General features: G+C 50.6%; 7 protein-coding genes across 7 annotated transcripts; 2 read left to right on the forward strand and 5 right to left on the reverse strand.

Moving 5' to 3' along the window:
* Window positions 1-1,103: 1,103 nt before the first annotated feature.
* KRP23_14358 (Zinc-regulated transporter 2) lies at window positions 1,104-2,087 on the forward strand (the record flags this gene model as incomplete). Its single annotated transcript, XM_067885174.1, has 1 exon — window positions 1,104-2,087. One exon carries the CDS (start codon window positions 1,104-1,106, stop codon window positions 2,085-2,087), a length of 984 nt encoding a protein of 327 aa, XP_067737373.1.
* Window positions 2,088-3,491: 1,404 nt separating this feature from the next.
* Window positions 3,492-8,771, reverse strand: KRP23_14359 (Cytoskeleton-associated protein 5; the record flags this gene model as incomplete). The annotated part of the gene is made up of 6 exons (XM_067885175.1): window positions 3,492-4,906; window positions 4,984-5,921; window positions 6,008-6,684; window positions 7,680-7,939; window positions 7,999-8,411; window positions 8,467-8,771. The coding sequence occupies 6 exons, from the start codon at window positions 8,769-8,771 to the stop codon at window positions 3,492-3,494; spliced, it is 4,008 nt and encodes a 1,335-aa protein (XP_067737374.1).
* On the reverse strand, window positions 6,715-7,191 carry KRP23_14360 (uncharacterized protein; the record flags this gene model as incomplete). The annotated part of the gene is made up of 1 exon (XM_067885177.1): window positions 6,715-7,191. The coding sequence occupies one exon, from the start codon at window positions 7,189-7,191 to the stop codon at window positions 6,715-6,717; it is 477 nt and encodes a 158-aa protein (XP_067737375.1).
* A 253-nt stretch (window positions 8,772-9,024) lies between the features above and the next one.
* KRP23_14361 (uncharacterized protein) lies at window positions 9,025-9,451 on the reverse strand (the record flags this gene model as incomplete). Its single annotated transcript, XM_067885178.1, has 2 exons — window positions 9,025-9,209; window positions 9,319-9,451. The coding sequence occupies 2 exons, from the start codon at window positions 9,449-9,451 to the stop codon at window positions 9,025-9,027; spliced, it is 318 nt and encodes a 105-aa protein (XP_067737376.1).
* A 281-nt stretch (window positions 9,452-9,732) lies between these two features.
* Window positions 9,733-12,823, forward strand: KRP23_14362 (Protein Hook-like protein 1; the record flags this gene model as incomplete). Its single annotated transcript, XM_067885179.1, has 7 exons — window positions 9,733-9,842; window positions 9,957-10,053; window positions 10,139-10,426; window positions 10,489-10,848; window positions 10,927-11,046; window positions 11,119-12,702; window positions 12,785-12,823. 7 exons carry the CDS (start codon window positions 9,733-9,735, stop codon window positions 12,821-12,823), a joined length of 2,598 nt encoding a protein of 865 aa, XP_067737377.1.
* Window positions 12,824-13,239: 416 nt separating this feature from the next.
* Window positions 13,240-13,677, reverse strand: KRP23_14363 (uncharacterized protein; the record flags this gene model as incomplete). Its single annotated transcript, XM_067885180.1, has 1 exon — window positions 13,240-13,677. One exon carries the CDS (start codon window positions 13,675-13,677, stop codon window positions 13,240-13,242), a length of 438 nt encoding a protein of 145 aa, XP_067737378.1.
* Window positions 13,678-14,017: 340 nt separating this feature from the next.
* On the reverse strand, window positions 14,018-14,644 carry KRP23_14364 (uncharacterized protein; the record flags this gene model as incomplete). The annotated part of the gene is made up of 1 exon (XM_067885181.1): window positions 14,018-14,644. One exon carries the CDS (start codon window positions 14,642-14,644, stop codon window positions 14,018-14,020), a length of 627 nt encoding a protein of 208 aa, XP_067737379.1.
* Between the last annotated feature and the right edge of the window lie 3,274 nt (window positions 14,645-17,918).

The raw sequence follows: 17,918 nt of genomic DNA on the forward strand, positions 1-17,918 counted from the left end.
CTCTTACATCTATGGAAAATCTTCAGGTAATATTCTGGATATTATCCATGTAGCCATGTTCTCCACAATATTATTATCCGCCAATCACAACAGATCGGCACGACCGTCGCCAAGACGCCCGATGGAGCTCAAATCGACCACTTTCTTGTATTCTCTCACCGCACGGACGCTCTCAAACCGGTTCAAACCGTCAACAAGTGCATCGCAACACTGTGTGGGACGTTATTGACCTGCTCCAGCCTCTCTTCTTCTTCTAATTTTCCCGTATAACCTTCAACACAGCGTCTCAACGTGGTCTTAGCCAACTTTTCTTCTCCTTTGCAATGCCCAAGCTGCATTTACTGTGGAAACAACGGAAACAATTCATCTATCGTCGTGGTCACCCGATCAGTGCAAGATTTTCTTCAGTAACGTGGTCTTATGCGATCTCGTCCGCCGTCGGACAAGCTGGAGTGGCTGAGAATGAGAATTGCGGGGCATACTTACCGCAGTAACGGGACGCATCATTTGTCCGACGGCGGCTGGAGGTGAGATGTTGGTCGAACTGAAACGGACTTGCTCCGTTTGCAATTTGCGGGTGAAAATCACTTTTCGCCGCGTGCCTGGACTGGACGAGGGCCCTTGTGGTGTTTTTTAAACCCGCAATGCACTTCAACAGCCAAAAAAGGGGACTCGCTGATAGAAACTTGTATGAAAGCTTGGCTTTTGAGTCATGTTCGCTACCAATTGGCAAAATGAGATCCAGAGTTCAAGTGCTTTTGTGGTCGATCGCGCAAATTATGTGGTCTCAAAACAACCCCTCAGAAAAAGTTTGTCTACATTTTGTGACTTCAACTTCGTGATTGATTGTTCGGGTGATAATTGAAGGCAGAAGCTACGGGTAAGCGTTTGCAGCTTGGCCAATGCGAAAATGTATTGGTGTGCGATCGAGGCTAATACACCCTTTTCCAGTTCTGGAGTTATTGTCCGCGCACATCGCATACTGCTGTGGTTTCAACAACGCCAAGATGCGGTAGCCGGCGCTGGTACGCTTGAATAGCTATCATTTCTCTTTTCACTCGATCGGTAAATTTGCTCAGGCACTAAAAGTTCGCACTCTCAGGATGCAAGACGTAGGGCTTCATGTCGGGGCCATCTTTATCATCCTCGTGGTATCTGCAGCTGGGACGCTCGTGCCTATCATTTCGCAGAAGCTCCCACAGTCCAGTACCAACCCGATCGTGATGGAGGCTATCCGCGCGTTTTCCTTCGGTGTCGTCCTCGCTACGGGTCTTATCCACATGGTTAACGAAGGTGTCGAGAAGCTTCGTGATGAGGCGCTTGGCTCTATCGTGGAGGAGTACGGCTGTCTGGGTCTCGCGTTTGTGCTGATTACATTGATGCTTTTACATTTTATCGAGTGCGAGAGTGTCGTATTTTTTGGAAGCCAGGGCTCGACGCTGCATGGTCACGGCCACAGCCATGGACAGTCAAATGATCACGCTAACGGGCACGAGTCCGACGACAGTGTCCGAGACCCAACCAGTACTCGGAGTGTTGATTTCCATGCTCTTCAGCCCACCGACAGCCCGACACCAGGCAAAGCGAACGATCACGGCCCCAACGTCCAGCGCAAAATCGCCACCATCATCTTCGAAGCTGGAGTCATCTTCCACTCTGTCATCGTCGGACTCGACCTTGGCGTTACCACTGGAACCGAGTTCAAGACGCTGCTCATTGCACTCTGCTTTCACCAATTCTTCGAGGGCGTCGCCATCGGTAGCGCTGCACTCGCCTCTATCAAGAGCCGGAATAAATTGTTCATGATCAACCTGGCCTTCGCCATCACGACACCCATTGGCCAAGTCATTGGCATCGGTATCCGCAACTCGTATTCGAGTGAATCGACGACTGCTTTGTGGGTTCAGGGTGTCTTCGATTGTGTTGCCGGTGGGATTTTGCTGTACACTGGTTTGGTTGAGCTGCTGACGTACAACATGACCACGAACCAGAAGTTTTTGACACGCAGTACATCACAGCGCTTCACGTTGTACATTAGCTTGTGGATGGGCGCTGCGCTCATGGCCCTCATAGGCAGGTGGGCTTAACTGCGTTGCCTGGTATAACGCGCATGCTGGCGGAGATTTGCTTGGTTTGCGATCTAAGGAAGGAATAAGTTGTATGAATTTGGGACAATCGCTGTTCATGGTTAATTTTGCTCGAAAGCAATGCAAATCATCATGGTTCAAGAAACCTTGACAAATCTCATCATCAGCCATTCTTGCATTTTTGCTGTTCTGCATTGCACATGAGATGTTTTAGCAAGGAACACCAGGTAAGAGGCCTGAATTTTTACCATGCTACTGTAGTACTTCGAAGTATTATACTAATTGAAAAGGTAAGCTTATCCGCCCAAAAGTTGATATAGGTTTAGCGAGAGCCACATACAAATTACAAATACCTGTTGCAACGGGTAAATTTACTTGAAAATAATACTTGGAGAGCGAAATGTGTGCCCCCGAACTTTGCACGTAGTAACACTTCTTGTGGTGCCATTCGCGAAACTTGAATAATGCTGCTCACGTGGTATTTTTTGGAAGCCAGGGCTCGACGCTGCCTGGTCACGGCCACAGCCATGGACAGTCAAATGATCACGCTAACGGGCACGAGTCCGACGACAGTGTCCGAGACCCAACCAGTACTCGGAGTGTTGATTTCCATGCTCTTCAGCCCACCGACAGCCCGACACCAGGTAAAGCGAACGATCACGGCCCCAACGTCCAGCGCAAAATCGCCACCATCATCTTCGAAGCTGGTCATCTTCCACTCTGTTTTCGTCGGACTCGACCTTGGCATTACCACCCTCATAGGTAAGTGGTCAAGATAGTTGCGATAACAAATCACACAACACGCCAATCCTTTTTTCTTCTGAAGAGTGCTCTACTGTAGAAACTTTTACTGTTCTCCGTTGTGCCGTCCATCGGTGTTAACTACTACTAGAAGTGGCGCATCTGCTGAAGTCGCTCCTGTATGCCAGCCAGGCGCACCTTTTCACGCGCTGGACGCGACACGTCATTCGTTGCAGCTACTCCGCGATTCGTTGTGTAGTCGTTGAACAAGGTAATATTGCGTCCACGGGTTTCAACGGATGTCCTGCCAGCTATGACGGAGCAGCCGAAGCTGTTCTTGCTGTACGGGTCACGATATCATTCTCTCGTGGAGCGTCAAACAAACGTCGATTGATACTTTCCCCAGGACCACCGCCAGTTGCATTGCCAACGCCGTAAGATCCACCGTTAGAACCGAAATGGGTCGTGATGCGGGGTGGTGCAACGGTGTTGGTGATTGAGCTGCCATTTTCTCCGTACTGAAACCCCGAGGTGGGTTCTGCAGCAACCTGTTGTTGCGACTGGCCATGGCACAGGTCTTCAAGAATATCCCGCACTTGGGATGTAGGAGGGATAGCCTTCATCGACTCCTCAAAATCACCCGGCCGTGTCTTCATAAGACTATCAGACATAATTTTCAATGCCTGCCGCATGTAGTCGTTGGCGATATTTACCAGCATGGCATGCTTTTGGTAGAGTTGAAAAGAACGTTTGCATCTGCATCAGGACGCCATAGATGTCGATACCTTCGAACGGGTGCAACGAATTGGCCTGGACGTTCGACAATTTCAGAAGAATACGACCAACAAGCTGGTCGAGTGAATCCTGCGCTTGCAAGTGCTTCAACGAGCCATTCTTGTTGTAGTCACCGACACCGTTGTGCAGGAGGCGCTGCAACAGGTTGATCACCGACGGGTACACATCTCCAGGCCTCGCCCGCTCGGTCAAGACGCGCATAGCCTTGTACAAGGACTTAAACACCATCAAGTATCGCTTGTCTTCAGGTGACATCGCCGAAATCTCCGTGTCTGGCAGATTAGCCTTGTCGGAAAACTTTACCATGCGGTCGTCCATGATCTTAGAACACAATTCCAGCAAGACTCGTTCCACAACGGAGCGATCTATGTTCGTCACCACGTCGCTCTTGAAGACCGCTGTCAACGTCGCGATACTAATAGCCAGAATAAACATTTCTGGTCTCTTCTCAGTGTCGCCAGCGTAAAAGGCTCCGTGGATAGCGTCGCACAGAGCGATGATGATATCATTCACGCGCGAGTTCAAAAACTCAACCTCTGACGGATCGGAAGGTCGGCTGATGATAGCATACAAGCCCTTGAGAGCATTTACGCTTTCCTTGTATTCAGGTGTATCAGTACGTACAACTTGTTTCGAGGTGTCCACCAACTTCTTGATTGGATCAAGCAAAAGCCTTTGGATGGTCTCGATGGCGAGACCTCCATCCGCAATCTCTTCATTGGGTGCATTCATGTCAATGTCGTCGTCGTAGGGCTTTACTCCGTGCTTCGGGATCGGCTCTGCAATTGGTTGTGCCGCAGCAGAAACCCCACCTTCGGAATCTTGGCTGAAGATGTTAGTAGGGGCTGCCACCGTAGTAGCGGGCGTTCGGGCGAAACCAAAACCAAAACCTGTACGTTGCTGCTGCTGAAGCATCTCCTGTTCCGGGGCGATTTCCTGTTCAGCTAGTGCGGTGTTTCCATTCGGTAAACTGCTCGCGGGCAAATGCTTCAAACGCGCGTTAAGCAAGTCGATGCCTTGTTGTGTGGTGATTCCAGCAAGTCGGAAGAATTTGTCTGGGTTTCCTCCTTCCGTGCGCACGTAAACAGCTACTAGTGTGTTAATTGCGCTTTCGCGCAGCTCTTTTTCGTGAGCAACAACGTACTTGCCCACATCCTTGATACACTTGCGACCAATAACGTGGTAGCCGTGTATGCTCACAATGTACTCAACTAGGTCAATGCACTCACAGCGGCTCTTCATGTTCTTCGACCGTTGAAGCATTCCATCAAGTACGGTACATACTTCTCAGGGTTGCACACGTCAACAATCAGCTTCATGACATCGCGGAAGCGAACTCGAAAGCGTGGCTTCGACTGACCACTTTCCTGGAGTAGGTATGGCAATATAATTGCCGCTTCAACGTCATCCAACTGATATCCAGTGTCCTTCAGCATTTCAAACAGCTTGATCAGCACTTCCAGTAATTTGGCCAACGCCTGGACGTTGTTGTCCACAATCCGAAGCGAACACCACTTGAAGATAAGGTCCAACGAGCTAACGACCTCGTCTGCTTGGTGGAGCACGCATAGCCTCAAATCATCCATCGCAGCCAGCATGCCCTTCTCCAGTGAAGGAGCGAAGAGCTTCGCATGAAATTCCGGCGACAAAAATGGTTTCCACTCAGCTTCCACTTCGCCCTTGCGTGAATTCATCTCGCTGACCGACGTTACCTCGAAAATCCACTTGTTGTACTGCCCCTTGGCAATCCGTGCAGGTTTGTTTGAGCTCATCTTGAGCAACGGTGCGGCATCCTTTTCAATCATTTCAGAAGCAGCTGTCGGAGCACGGAACGAGCTGGGGCGGGTCAGGCGTGATTTCAATCCAGGCGCAGGAGCACCACCAGCCGCAGACGCACTAGCCCTCCGTCGGATTCCACCACGCGCGATACCACTGCTTGCAGAGCTATGCCCACTGGCAAATGGAGCAGGAGGCTGGGTAGGTGCTGCGCTAGGTGCAAGGATGGACGAAGTTTGGTTAGTTGACGTAGCTGCACCGCTGGCTTCGACAGCGTCGCACACCTTTTGCAGTAACGGCTTCAGAGCCCGCATTGCAGCAGGCTTGATGTCACGACAACCAGTCGTAAATACCATATCTTTGCCAACAGATTTCATCACCTCAACGAGCAGTAGCTGTGCTTTTTCACGCGCTTCCGAAGACTTGTCCATCATGCACTGCACGGTTGGGGCAACCAAACAATTCAAATCAAGTTTTTCGCTGTTCTGCAGGTGCTCCGACGCCCAGCCCAACAGCTCCGCCCTGCCAACGGTATTCGCGAGACCCTCCGATAGAGGATTTAGTAGACTCTCCATGCACGACGATGAAGTCTCATCGTTGTGACACACCCATTTGTGCAGAGTTTGAATGGATGCCGCTTGCACGTCTTCTTGTTGTCAGCAACACCAGCAATTAAACTCGCGCCAAGAATCTTAGACATCTTAGCGATATCGGGTCCGACGCTCGTCGCTACAATAGCGATGACGTTCGTTGCTTTCACTTTCAAGTTTGCGTTTGAGTCATTCAAGCGTGCTTTAAGACCGCGTAGCACCTCTTGCACAGGACGCGTAAACTCAATCGCGCAACCAGCACTTTCACAAATACTCTGGACAGTGTCCATAGCTTCAGCACGCTTCTTCCAAGCCACCTTGTCTGACTCATTCTTCATATCCCCAAGCAGTTCTTTCGTAATCTGGCTGCTAACATCGACACGACCAAAAAGCGCCCCAGGATCTGCTGCAGCTGAAGCCTCGTCTTGGTCTTTCACTTGGCGCTTTACGCTCGCCATGGCCTTGGTCGGATCAAAGCCCACCTTCTTAAACTCAGATTCCACAGCAGCAGCTAAAGCTGGCTTCCAACTCTCGAGATTGAGAATAGGAAGCAGTGCAGGGCCGAGTTGCGAGTACATTGTACTCAGAAGCGAGATCGCAGCACTGCGGACCTTAGGATTTGAAGACTCCAAACCTAGTGGTCCCTTGGCGAAATCAATAAGTGCGCGTGGGTTGCAGATAGAAATGCCAAAGTCCTTCACGCAGTCTGACAAACCTTCAGTGCTTCAATATGCGCCAGGGTGTTCGAACTTGGGCATGTATTCGATCATACAGCCAGTCGTGTAGGAAGGGCTTGTCGCTTCGCAGAACTGCATAATCATGTTGGTGACTGCCTCGTTCGCCTTCCTGTCACCGATCTTGTCGCATGCGCGTGGTACCAGAAGGCAGACAACACCACGCGGGAACTTGCTGGCAGCAGTCTTTGCAAACGTTCCCACCGCCTGAAATGAGCTCTTCAACACATTAATATTGCTGTCCTTGAAATCCTTCACTTGACTCGACAGATACATCGTGAACGCCTCGATTATCCGCATGCTCATCATGCTAGATTGAGCCTTGGAGAATTCTTCCAGCCCCTCGATAGCTTCTTTACGCTCCATCCATTTGGAACTAGCAAACCCTTCCTGAATCGGACCCCAATTTTCAATTTGAAGATCCGCAATTACTCCCTCTGCTTCCTCAGCGGTAACAGAGATCGCCATCGGCGTAAATTCAGCGCTACCACCACCACTAGCTGCTGCACCCGATGCTAAGGGCCTTCTTGACGGCGCTGCTTTTGGTGCAGCTCCTGGTTTCACACCGAGCCGAGCTGGTGGCCCCCGTTTTTTCAGGGAAGGGCGGCGAGGACCAACAGGAGCGGGGCTAGCCATGTCCACATCTTCATCGTCAAGTGCCGGTGCGTTTGAGCCACCAAAACTAGAGCGACTAGCAGAACTACCTGCACTGCTAGGGCGCGATGGAGGGGCGCTACCAGGACGAGATGAAGCGGCACTACCAGGTCGAGAAGATTGTGTACTACCGGGCCGAGAAGGGGAGCAGAAGTTGCACCACCTCCCATACCCCGCTGGATCGTCTTGAATGCTCGTGGATTTTTGCGTGCAATTTCATCCATTTGGCTTTGGAGCCACCCAACCGTTTGATCAGTAGCCGTCAAAAGCACAATGTACGACTTCTGGCCCGCCTCCCGCACCTTCGGGTCAGTGTCATTAACGCCTTTCATAAACATCAAGCCAAAAGCCACAATCAAGGCCTTGTCATTCACATCCACGTAGCGGTTTTCAACTGCACGCGCCACGAAAGCCATGGTTTGAACACGTGCAGGAGGGGCCTTGTTCTTGGACGCATCGCAAGCCAGCTTCAGGTCATCCATCATCATGTCAATCGGCATCGCGTGCTGGAGAAACATGTCGAGCGTTTTATTTGTCGCGCTCAAAATCACCGACTTTTTGTCTGACAACTTCGCAGCAAATCTGAGAACATTGTTCGTGCATATTGGGTAAAGTTCTTACGTAGGCCGTCGGCCAGAGCGCCAAATAGTTCAATCGACTTTGCGACGATGTTCACATTTGAGTCGTTCGTCAATGCCTTTAGCGTCGATACAAGTTCATAGTAATCACCATTCGCAAGCTTTGGCACAGGGCCAATCACCTCGAGCACAATTTTCAAGGCTTCAACCTTTTCGCTCCATTTGGGAAGTGCCAGCTTGGTCTTGAACTCAGTCTTAGGTAGCTTTGCAAGCAAATCCACAGTTTCAGCAAAATCGCGTGGGTCGAATGGCTGGGGCTGGCTCAGCTGCACCAGATGCGGCACCTGCTGCTTTTCCTCCACCAGCAGCTTTAGCTGGCTTTGCTCCTTTAACAAACTTTGTAGGTGCTGCTTGGCCGGGCACAACATCCTTGACTTGTCCTTCAAACTCAGTTTGCTGGGCCGATCGAAGGTTCGCCACAACATCTTGAACGAGTGCAGGGCCAGTCCACCGGTGGATCTCAACCATAATGTCCATCGAGATCTGTCGCACCTTCACAGCGCCTTCCATCAGCTTGGGCAGTGCACTTTTAATCGCTTGCAGCGGTACCACTCGCGGTCCATACGCCTTTAACGCTTCCAAAGTGCACGTCAGACAAGCCGGTGGAACCTTCGGCTTGCGGTTACTAGTGCCTTCCAGAAGAGCAATCACCGTCTCCTCGGCTGCGCCTGCTGCAATAAACGCGTCCACCAGCTCTTCACAGAGCTTCACAATGCCTGGCCGTGCCGAAAACCCCTTATCAGTCACGCGTGCCATTACGCCACACAATCTCCTTCTCAAACGGCTGCACATTCAACGTGTACGCGAGCACCGCGGCAATGCCCGCCTCCATGGCACTGGCATTAGAGTCTTCACAATCTTGGTGAACAGTCCCATCGCCGGCCTGCCCGCTCCGTCGTGGCGCCAGGCTGCTCAAACACCGTCTTTAACTCCTCGAATGCTTCTTTCCGTACTTTCCAGTTCTTGTCAGTTAACTTGGGCAACACCTCGTCCATCGAGACGCTTTCCCCTAGTCCTCCATTGACCACTCCATATTCGACAACGTCGTTGCCACTGCGTCCATATTTGTGTCTTGCACCACTTTCTTAACCTCCTTCTCCGCCGCAGGGGTTTTCACAACGGGGGCCGCACCGCTTATAACAACACCTTCGACCTTCACGTCCATCAGGACGTCTTCTGTAGCCTGGCTGGCTCCTAGCGGCCGGCAGAGGCGGCGAAGACGACACTAACGCCTTTCTTGGCGCTGGAATCGGAGAGTTCGCTACGCCACCGAATTTCGGCGCAGGCGGCGCTTCTTGCTGACCGCCTGCCCCATCTTCATCCTCGTACTGAATGTTGGACGAAATAGACTTGGAAATGCTCATGAGGGACGCCACGTCGAAGCCCGCGCACATGCTGCACGTGCAGCTGGCGTTGCGCAGGCATTTCTCGGCCATTTCGAGCGGATCTTGCACTGGCGCGTGGACCAGAGTATGGATGAGATCCTGCGTGCGGTGTGACGGCGCTTGGATCGCGTCAGGGCGAGAAAGGAGCCGCCGAGATCGCGCCGGTCGTAGCTACAAATCGAGTTCCGCCCCCGACGCGGAATTTCAGAAAATGACGGCTGCTTTTTTAAATTTTCAAACTATATGCGACATGAAGGCTATACTGAGATCAAGTACATCAGAGTGATTGTCGCGATTAATGTGACGCTTGCATTCCCCGCCAAAGTAACAGGATGCAGGATGGCGGCACCGAGGCGACCAGCCTCATGCGCTGGCTGGGTTTCTACGCGGCTACAGACCAGGAGCAGTGCGTGGTGATTGTAGGAAGGCTGCTGGACACTGCGTAGGTGGAAGAAAGCGGCAGATTCCGATGAAAAAGCATTAAAAATGAAGAAATTACCGGTTGTACTAATGTTATATTTGCCCTTGTGGCTCTGTTGCTGCGTAATTTGTGCAGATTTCCCGCTGCATTTGCAGAGGAGAATATGTTGCGTGGGTGGGAGGCGGTGATGGCCACGCTCGAGGGGTTCTACGAAGCTTCAGTGGGTTTGGACGTCAGGAGACTAGCGGATGCGGTCGTTTGAGCCGAATGAAACCCTTCGGACGGTGCTGGAGCTGGTGCTGGGTGCTGTGGTGCAGTGTGAGAAGAAGGACCAGTTCGTGAAAGATATCCTGACCATGGAGGATGCCGTGCAAGCAGATCTAATGTCGATAATTGAGAGAGTCATGGCTAGAGGAGTTTCAGTGGTTGAAGAGAGCAGAGAGGGGAGAGTTGGAGTTATGGGGCAGACAGAAATCCAGGAAAAAGAGCAAAAGACCCAGAGCAGTGATAAGCAGGCAGCTGGAATGGGCTCTCCGCTGTATTTGTCGAGAAATGCTGCTCTAGAGCAAACAAAGAGGGAGAACGGGGTGCTGAAAGAGGAAAACGTAAGTGGATGTGGAGAGATGTTTGCTCTAGTGTAGTAATTGATCGTGCTAGGTGCTTGCAGGTTCATCTTGCTCGAGAACTGGACGCCACGACCAAAACGTTTCGAGAGGTTGAAGATGAAAAGCTGAAACTTGTTGAGATGGTTCGGCAATTGAAGGAGCAGCTGGGTTCGGATGTCCTGCGAAAAGAGAGGTCGGTCCATGCTCTCTATTGTGAGAGATTAAAAGCGCTTCAGCGAGAGCTGGATCATGCGAAGGCCGAGCTGCAAGACAAGACGGCGCTGGCGACGAAAGTCCCAGCCTTGCAAGACGAAGTTGATCTTCTACGACCACTCGCCGATAAAATGGCGAAGATGGACACAACAGTTGCAAAGTACAAAGCGAAAATCGATGAACTGTCAGGCGCGAAGGATACTTTACGTGTACGTTTTTACTGTACACTGGTCCAACATTCGCGCTCCGACGAGTATCTGATGTCATTGTCCTTTCAAAACCTGTAGAGCCTCGAAGGTACCAACGCGGAGTTGATGGAAATTAACTTAGCTCTGGAAAGCAAGCTAGCCAAAGCTGCATCCTGGCACCGCAAACTGAAGGAAGCGAAGGAGGCGAATACTGCGGTGGTGAGTTACCTATGCTGTGCTTCGTCTGACTCTGTTTTGGGATCTGACATGGTTATTCCGTGCTCTTCTTAGGAATTCAGAGTATCAGAGCTTGAAACGCTGCTAGCACGGGAGAGGCAAGACCTCGTCGTTGCCCGTGCAGATCTTGAAGCTGCACACAGTTCTTTCTATGAAATAAACGCACTAAATGCCCAGCTACAACAGTCAGTCAATCAACGGTTGTCTGATGACACGACGGACGGCAGCGCGTATTCTGCTCCAGCTATGACCGGTGGTATTAATGAATTTAATCCCGAACTTATGCAGAAGTTAACGCGCTTGGAGTATGAGAATGGCGAGCTCAAGAAGCAAGTCGATGGTGAAACAGCAACAAGAATTGATGGTATGCTGGACGAGATCGAAGATATGGCACGGCTTAAAAAGTCATTCGAGACGAAATACTTTGACACACAGCAGGCTCTTCAGTCTACACAGTCTGAATTGAAGCTCGCCAAGCATGCCTTCGATGATACAACCGCAGATCTCCAAGCAAGAATCGATCAACTAACACGGATGGTTGAGTGTTCCACAATGCAAGTGGAAGATGTAAATGCTGAGCGTCTACGCTTTCAGCAATTGAAAGCTCATGAGCTGAGGGAGGTGCGTCATCGATACGAAGAGCAAGCTGCGGACACCATCGAGCAAACGACGTTACTTGTCGATGCAAAGTCCTCTGAGATTGAGCAGCTGACATCAAGGTTGCTCCAAGATAAAACCAGGCACGATGCAGAGCGACAAGAACTGGAATCGACTAACCTAGCTATGACGACGGAGCTGGAGAGATATCAGGAACTTCACTCAGTCTCCAATACCGACTGGTGTGCGAAGGAACGAGAGCTCAATGATCGTGTCAGAGGGCTGGAAGAGCTTTGCAGTCAGTGGAAGCAGCAGGAACAAGTGCTGAAGTCGACAATCAAGATTCAGCTCCAGTCGAACGGCCGTATTGTGGAGAAGAATAAGGCTTTGAAAGCGAATGTTATCGATAAACGGGAGGCGATCTTGAACCTTGAAGCTACGAATACGCGGCTAGAATCGAAAGTGGCTCTGCTCGAGAAGGAACGAGCTCACTTCTCCACTCAAGAGGAGCGAAAACGAGCTGTGGGGAGCGGAATTTCGTCGTTCTCAACTCAACTGAGTACGCAAGTCAGCCTGGTCGTAGCCGAGTTGGAGAAAGTGCTGAAGGAGAACAAAGAGCTGCATCAGAAGCTTGTTGGGTGTCGGTGTGGCCGTGGGTCTCCACCTAGAGGAGCAGTTTCTGACTCGGCCCAGAAAGCAAAGAACTACTACTTGAGCCGAATCCAGCAGCTAGAGCACAGCAAGCAGCAGGGAGAGCACAAGCGCCGCGAGCTTCTTCTCGTGAACGCAAAACTGATTCAGGAGCAGAAGCAGCTCCACGTCAAAAATATGAGTCTGACAAGTGGGGTCCACGAACTTGAGGAGTCCGTGAATCACTGGAGGCTCCGCGAGGAGAGACGAAAGAAACAAGAGGAACAACCGAGCTTGCCTGTGGAAACCGAGTATAAATTCACTTCCCCGCGTTTTATGGAAACACGGGCAAAAGGCCAGTCAAGAAATAACGACCCACTACCAAGTCGAGCACCCGACGAAACCAGACAGGTATCACGTGAAGTGCCTGTCGCCGCGTTAGCGTCGGTATCGACAGTCCAAGGAGATACCCGCAATTTATTGGATGACCAAGATAACGGAGCATGTTCAAGCACCAGAAAGCGGAAACTAGAGAATGAATTTGTGACCCCAGAAGCTGCAACTAGCTGCGAGTTCACAAAAGCATCAGACTTCTTCTCGAAGCCATCGACTGCACCAGCTCCTTCAAGTTCAAGAGTAGCATCCGAACCGCGTTCAAAGCGAAGACTCTCCCACTTCATCACTCGCGGCCTTGCCTCCGAACAGCAACAACCACACAAACCGTCCGAATGCCAACAACAGTAAGCACCACAACGAATGTAAGTGAACCAAACAACGCTCAAAAAGGTAAACTTAAGTGTATCAGGACACTTGTATCTTCCCTCCTACGAGTAGTAAGGCTTCTGTCCGCACTCCATGCCTCCCTGTTGCAAGTAGTGACAGTACTTGTCTTCTGCACACGCCGTTCCGTTTCCACACGTGGTGGCTCCATCAACGTCGTTCACTGCATCAGGCGGGGCACAGATACAGTTTTCCTCCTGCTCCGTGCAGACACAGGCACCGGAACTCTCTCTTGCATACTGGCGGGTCTCCGATCTTCCTGCTGAGCTCCGCGGCCGGACTGCAGACGCCCCAGGGCGCCACGGCTGTCTCCTCGATCTGGAACGGGTTGTCCTGCATGTTGCTCGGGTCGTAGACAATGCAGGACGGAGCCGTGGCGAACATCTCCTGCCCAGGCTCCATCCTGCACACAAAGTTCTTGTTGGCGCACATGGGCAGCGTCTTGTCCGGGTAGTCGCAGTCCGCCCCATCAGCGACCACGTGGACGTAGTACGTGGGCGTCGCCGCGGGGGCCGCCACTTCGAGTTGCGGTTTGCTTTGCAGGGGCTCAGCGACGGACATCGAGGCTGCCAGAGCGGACGCAATCGCTAGGAAGAGCAGACGCATTTGGTCTTCAAGTCTTCAAGTTGATGAATTCGGACTGCTGGCTCGAACAATAACCAACGGAGGAGACTTTATACAGGTACAGAGATGGTTGATCTAGCAAGCGTGTGAGATTGTGCTGTAGTATTTGAAATTTCAGAGAACAGATACACAGCACTAGAGCAGCAAACCGTCGATGGTCGTTGCGAAACCAACCCCAACACCGGGATAAGACCTGAACGATGAATAAATCGCCATTTTTGGATTAGGAGCTTCATGGAGCTCACTCAATGCATAAGACTTGCGTCTCTTTCTTAACGTACACTCACTCACTAGGGAAATCCATGTCAAGATCTCTCGTTCCTTAGGCACTGCCGTCTTCCTCTCCGTCCACGCAGATGCCAAAGTTGTCGTAGTCTTCACAGGTCAGGTCCGTGTCGCACTCTCCATCGTCCGTGCAGTCGCTGTAGAGCGCCGTACTGCTGGGCAGGTACGGTGCGGTGGCGCACTCCTGGTAGCTGCTCTTGGTGCGACAGTACTCGCCCTCATCACAAGAGCCCACCTCTCCACTGGACGTGGTGCAGTTCTCGGCCGTGCTGCGGCCCGTCCGCCATGCATCGGGCGGCATGCAGTAGCAGTCCACATTGGCGTAGTCCAGACACAGGCACGTGAAGTCGAAGAGGCACTTGGACGGTAGCGACGCGTTGGACGAGCTGCACTGCATCCAGGGCATAGTGGTGCTGCTGTCCACAGTGTCCAGAAACGAGTCGTCGCGCTCCAGACACTTTTGCGCGCCTGTGCCGTCGTCCTGGCACGCGTAGGACGCAGACTCGCACATGAGCACGTCTCCGCCGTTGGGGCACGTGGCGTTGTCGGCGATTACCGTCACCTCGCGGAACTTGAGGTGGCTGCGGTGGTGGTGGCCCTTGTGGTGGGCAGCCATGGCGGGAGACGCCAAGAGCGCGAGGGCGACGAGTAGCGACGAGTGCATCTTCCAGGAAGATATCTCTCTCTCTTTGCGGGCGATGAGCGAGTTGAGAAGTGATTGGATCCTGGATGACAGCAACAACAAAAAATCAGATATGTAGAGAGTTGTGTCCGGGGAAAGAAGCACATATGGGGTTGATGTACTTGCTATTTGTAAGAGGTGGGTTAATGGAACAGGGATATTGGGACACACAGCTGACGTGCGCAAGATCCAGCGGCGGAATCGCTACATGGCTACATTGTAAATATGGTTCCTGGTCCAAGTGCTGTTGAGAAGAAAAGTGACTCCAGTAATTTTGTAGTGAAAAGGACTTGAAGACTTTCCAAGCGGACCTTGAATATATCTTGTATTTGTAATCCCAACAGCGTAGAGTACAAATTTGCTGGCGGGGCTTCTGAATTAACATGTAAGAGCCTTGTGCGCGTGCTTCCTACGGTAGTTCTATGTAAGGAATGCCTCTAGTTTGAGTTTACCCGGGCTATCGAAAATACGAGTGCAATGAAATTCAAGCTACGTAGTGAACCTCTTGGTCTTGAAAATACGTTATTCCACGTGTAAGCGCGATATCACGCCACTACCCACTTTTCACTTGTTTGCATTTACCACATCAGCCAACGTGCTGACTTGTCAAAGTTGGCGATTCACCTCGATAAACAAACTCAAGGTTGGCGGTCAGCCTTGCAATCATTAATTAGCACGCATGGGCCACAAAATAATGTTTGTTGTACAGAGCGTAAGTTATTAGTAATTTTTAGCTCAGTACGTACTTAAACTACTCTGTCCAATTACGGTAAAGCTACGACTTCTTTTCAGAAACATTGCTAGGGTACAAGTAGTATACTCAACACTTCAAACCCCTTTTCCAGTATATAATCATGTGTGAAGGTGAATCCACTCGAATTGGAAGGTAAAATCAGCACCTAGTTCATACATAACCCGATTAGTTTTCAATTCAGGGGAATTCAGGGGTAGAAAAACACATTGCTACGAACCAAAATGAACAACGCGGTACGTCAAAGTCATCAGTATCCACATCATCAGCGTTGACTGAACAAAGAGCAGTTGTGTTTCCAATACAAACGCAAGTTGATATAATGCATTGATACGGCAGTTTCGTTGCGTGATCACAGCAAGGCCAACAAATGATCCCAGCTCCATTAGTACGTAGATAAATATTCGAGACACGATGCCACTGACATTTTCACGCGTAACTCCAATCATTTCTGTGTGATATTGCGCGCTGGGGAGGTTAACCATCGTCAGAATGAAAATGCCATACACAGCCGGAACAAATGCTTCCATGTACTCCGAGAGAATAAGACACTCCGAGGTAAAGAGTACTTCAAGACCTTCCTGGATTATGGTCGAATTGGTGACGGTGGATTTCTTTCTGCTCGCAGTTTTTGAAGCCGCCATATCCGGGATGTCCTCTTTTCTTGGAGACTTTGGTAGGGTTGGTGGTGACGGGGCTGGCATAATTGTACCTGTACGTCCAAAACAGCATGTAGTCCAACTGTTGGCAGAAAGTAGAGGAGCTGTTTCCACGAGTGATGTGGTTCGTGATAGCGTCTTAAGATTGTGTTGATATAAACTGCTCGGTGATTTGTTGGGGTCGTGTCTTTCATATTTTTCCAGCAGAGCCCTGCCTTCTTCTGATAATTCGTGATATATGCATGAGCGCACTCGGATGTTCCTCTTGGATTGGCCTTGGATCAGCTCGGTACGCTCGCATAATTGGCGAATTGCCACAAGAATATTACCGACGTCAGCTTTCGGCATGTCAGGTATCCGGCGAAGCCGGCCAAGTATTCGTCGAGTTTGCTGATGAAGCTCGTGTAGCTCACTACCAGTCTGAGCGAGATCAACGATCATTATCGCTGCAAGCGAGGTCAGTGATGCCGTTTGTACAAATGTGACGAGATAGAATGCGTCAAAAAAGTCGACAGTGAACACAACTTGAGCCGGTATCATGTCTTCTTTGTAAGCAGCAGCAGACGCAAATACCACTTTAATCACGAGTCTTAGAACAGGGAGCATCAACAGCACAGGCAGTTCATAACTCGTGCGCGTCGTCTTGGTGAAAATCACTTGGTACGCAGGGTAGGCAACATACATGAAAGCTTGCATTGAGCCTATTCGATTTAGTCGGCGCAGTTGTTCGCGCTGTGAGAGAATGTGCCGAAAACCCCGAGCTCCCACGATGATCCGCATGTACAGCAAAATGATAGATGTTGTCACTAGGCACAGAGTAAACATGAAAAACGGAATGGGAAATACCCAGAGTTCCGCCGTCACCATGCCTGCTACGATATAGCCAATCCCCATTAAAAAGCAGTAAGCCAGGATTTGTTTTGACGACAGTTCGGGAACATCAAGCCAGAATCCAATCTGGATTGAAGCTGCGTTGCCGACACCGACTCCAACTAAACCTGCTCGCACCCAAAAGCCGTAGTTTTTTCTCCAGCCATCAGCTGGGTCTTGAAGTGGAACGCTCTCTTGGCACAGCACTACGAGAATAACAAAGAGCGGGACACCGACACACACAAGCAACACACGGTCCATGGACGTTTTCCGAGTGTACTCTTCAAATGCCAGCATACGCTCGATCGAGTATTTTCCTCCATAGTGAGCGAGCTGCGCACCAAACCACGCGTCGATAAGCCTCTTCCATTGAACACCCAGGCGATCTCGGACGCCTGTTGTTGTTGCAGATGGGAACGTATTCGGAGACGCCATTTCTCCTCTAATGATGAGGATGATGTTGCCCGTACAGTACAAGGATAGTGAGAGCGAAAAGTATTCATAGCCCAATCTTTAGATAGCATGATTTACGCGCTGAGTTCATAGTTAAGCCAATAATACACCTAATGTCGTAAGTGACAATCTTGGCATGAACGTTGCAAGATACGTAAATTTTTTAAAAAAACAGTAAACAAAACTTGTGCCGATACCGTATCCTCCTGATGTGCGGCAGAGATCGCAAAAAGAAACACTGGACGAGGTAGCAGTACTGGAAGTGTGATAAGCTCCATGAGCAATTCCCACGATCCCTTGAATCGCAGCTATTGTACTGTTGTTCCCGAATGAAACACGAAATAGATGGGCCCTTATAACAACCCGGATGGGCCCAGGAATAACTGAAGCTGCTGCTGAGACCAAACACATAAAGAAATGTTTCAGATTGTAAATGGAAAGTGACAGCCTGCCATTCAAACCAGCTTGCGTATTCACATATTCATAGTTCACCGATACTACAACTTCACTAGAGGACATGCAG

Source organism: Phytophthora ramorum (genome assembly GCF_020800215.1).
Source record: "Phytophthora ramorum isolate Pr-102 chromosome Unknown Phyram_PR-102_s0021, whole genome shotgun sequence".
Classification (NCBI taxonomy): Eukaryota; Oomycota; class Peronosporomycetes; order Peronosporales; family Peronosporaceae; genus Phytophthora; species Phytophthora ramorum.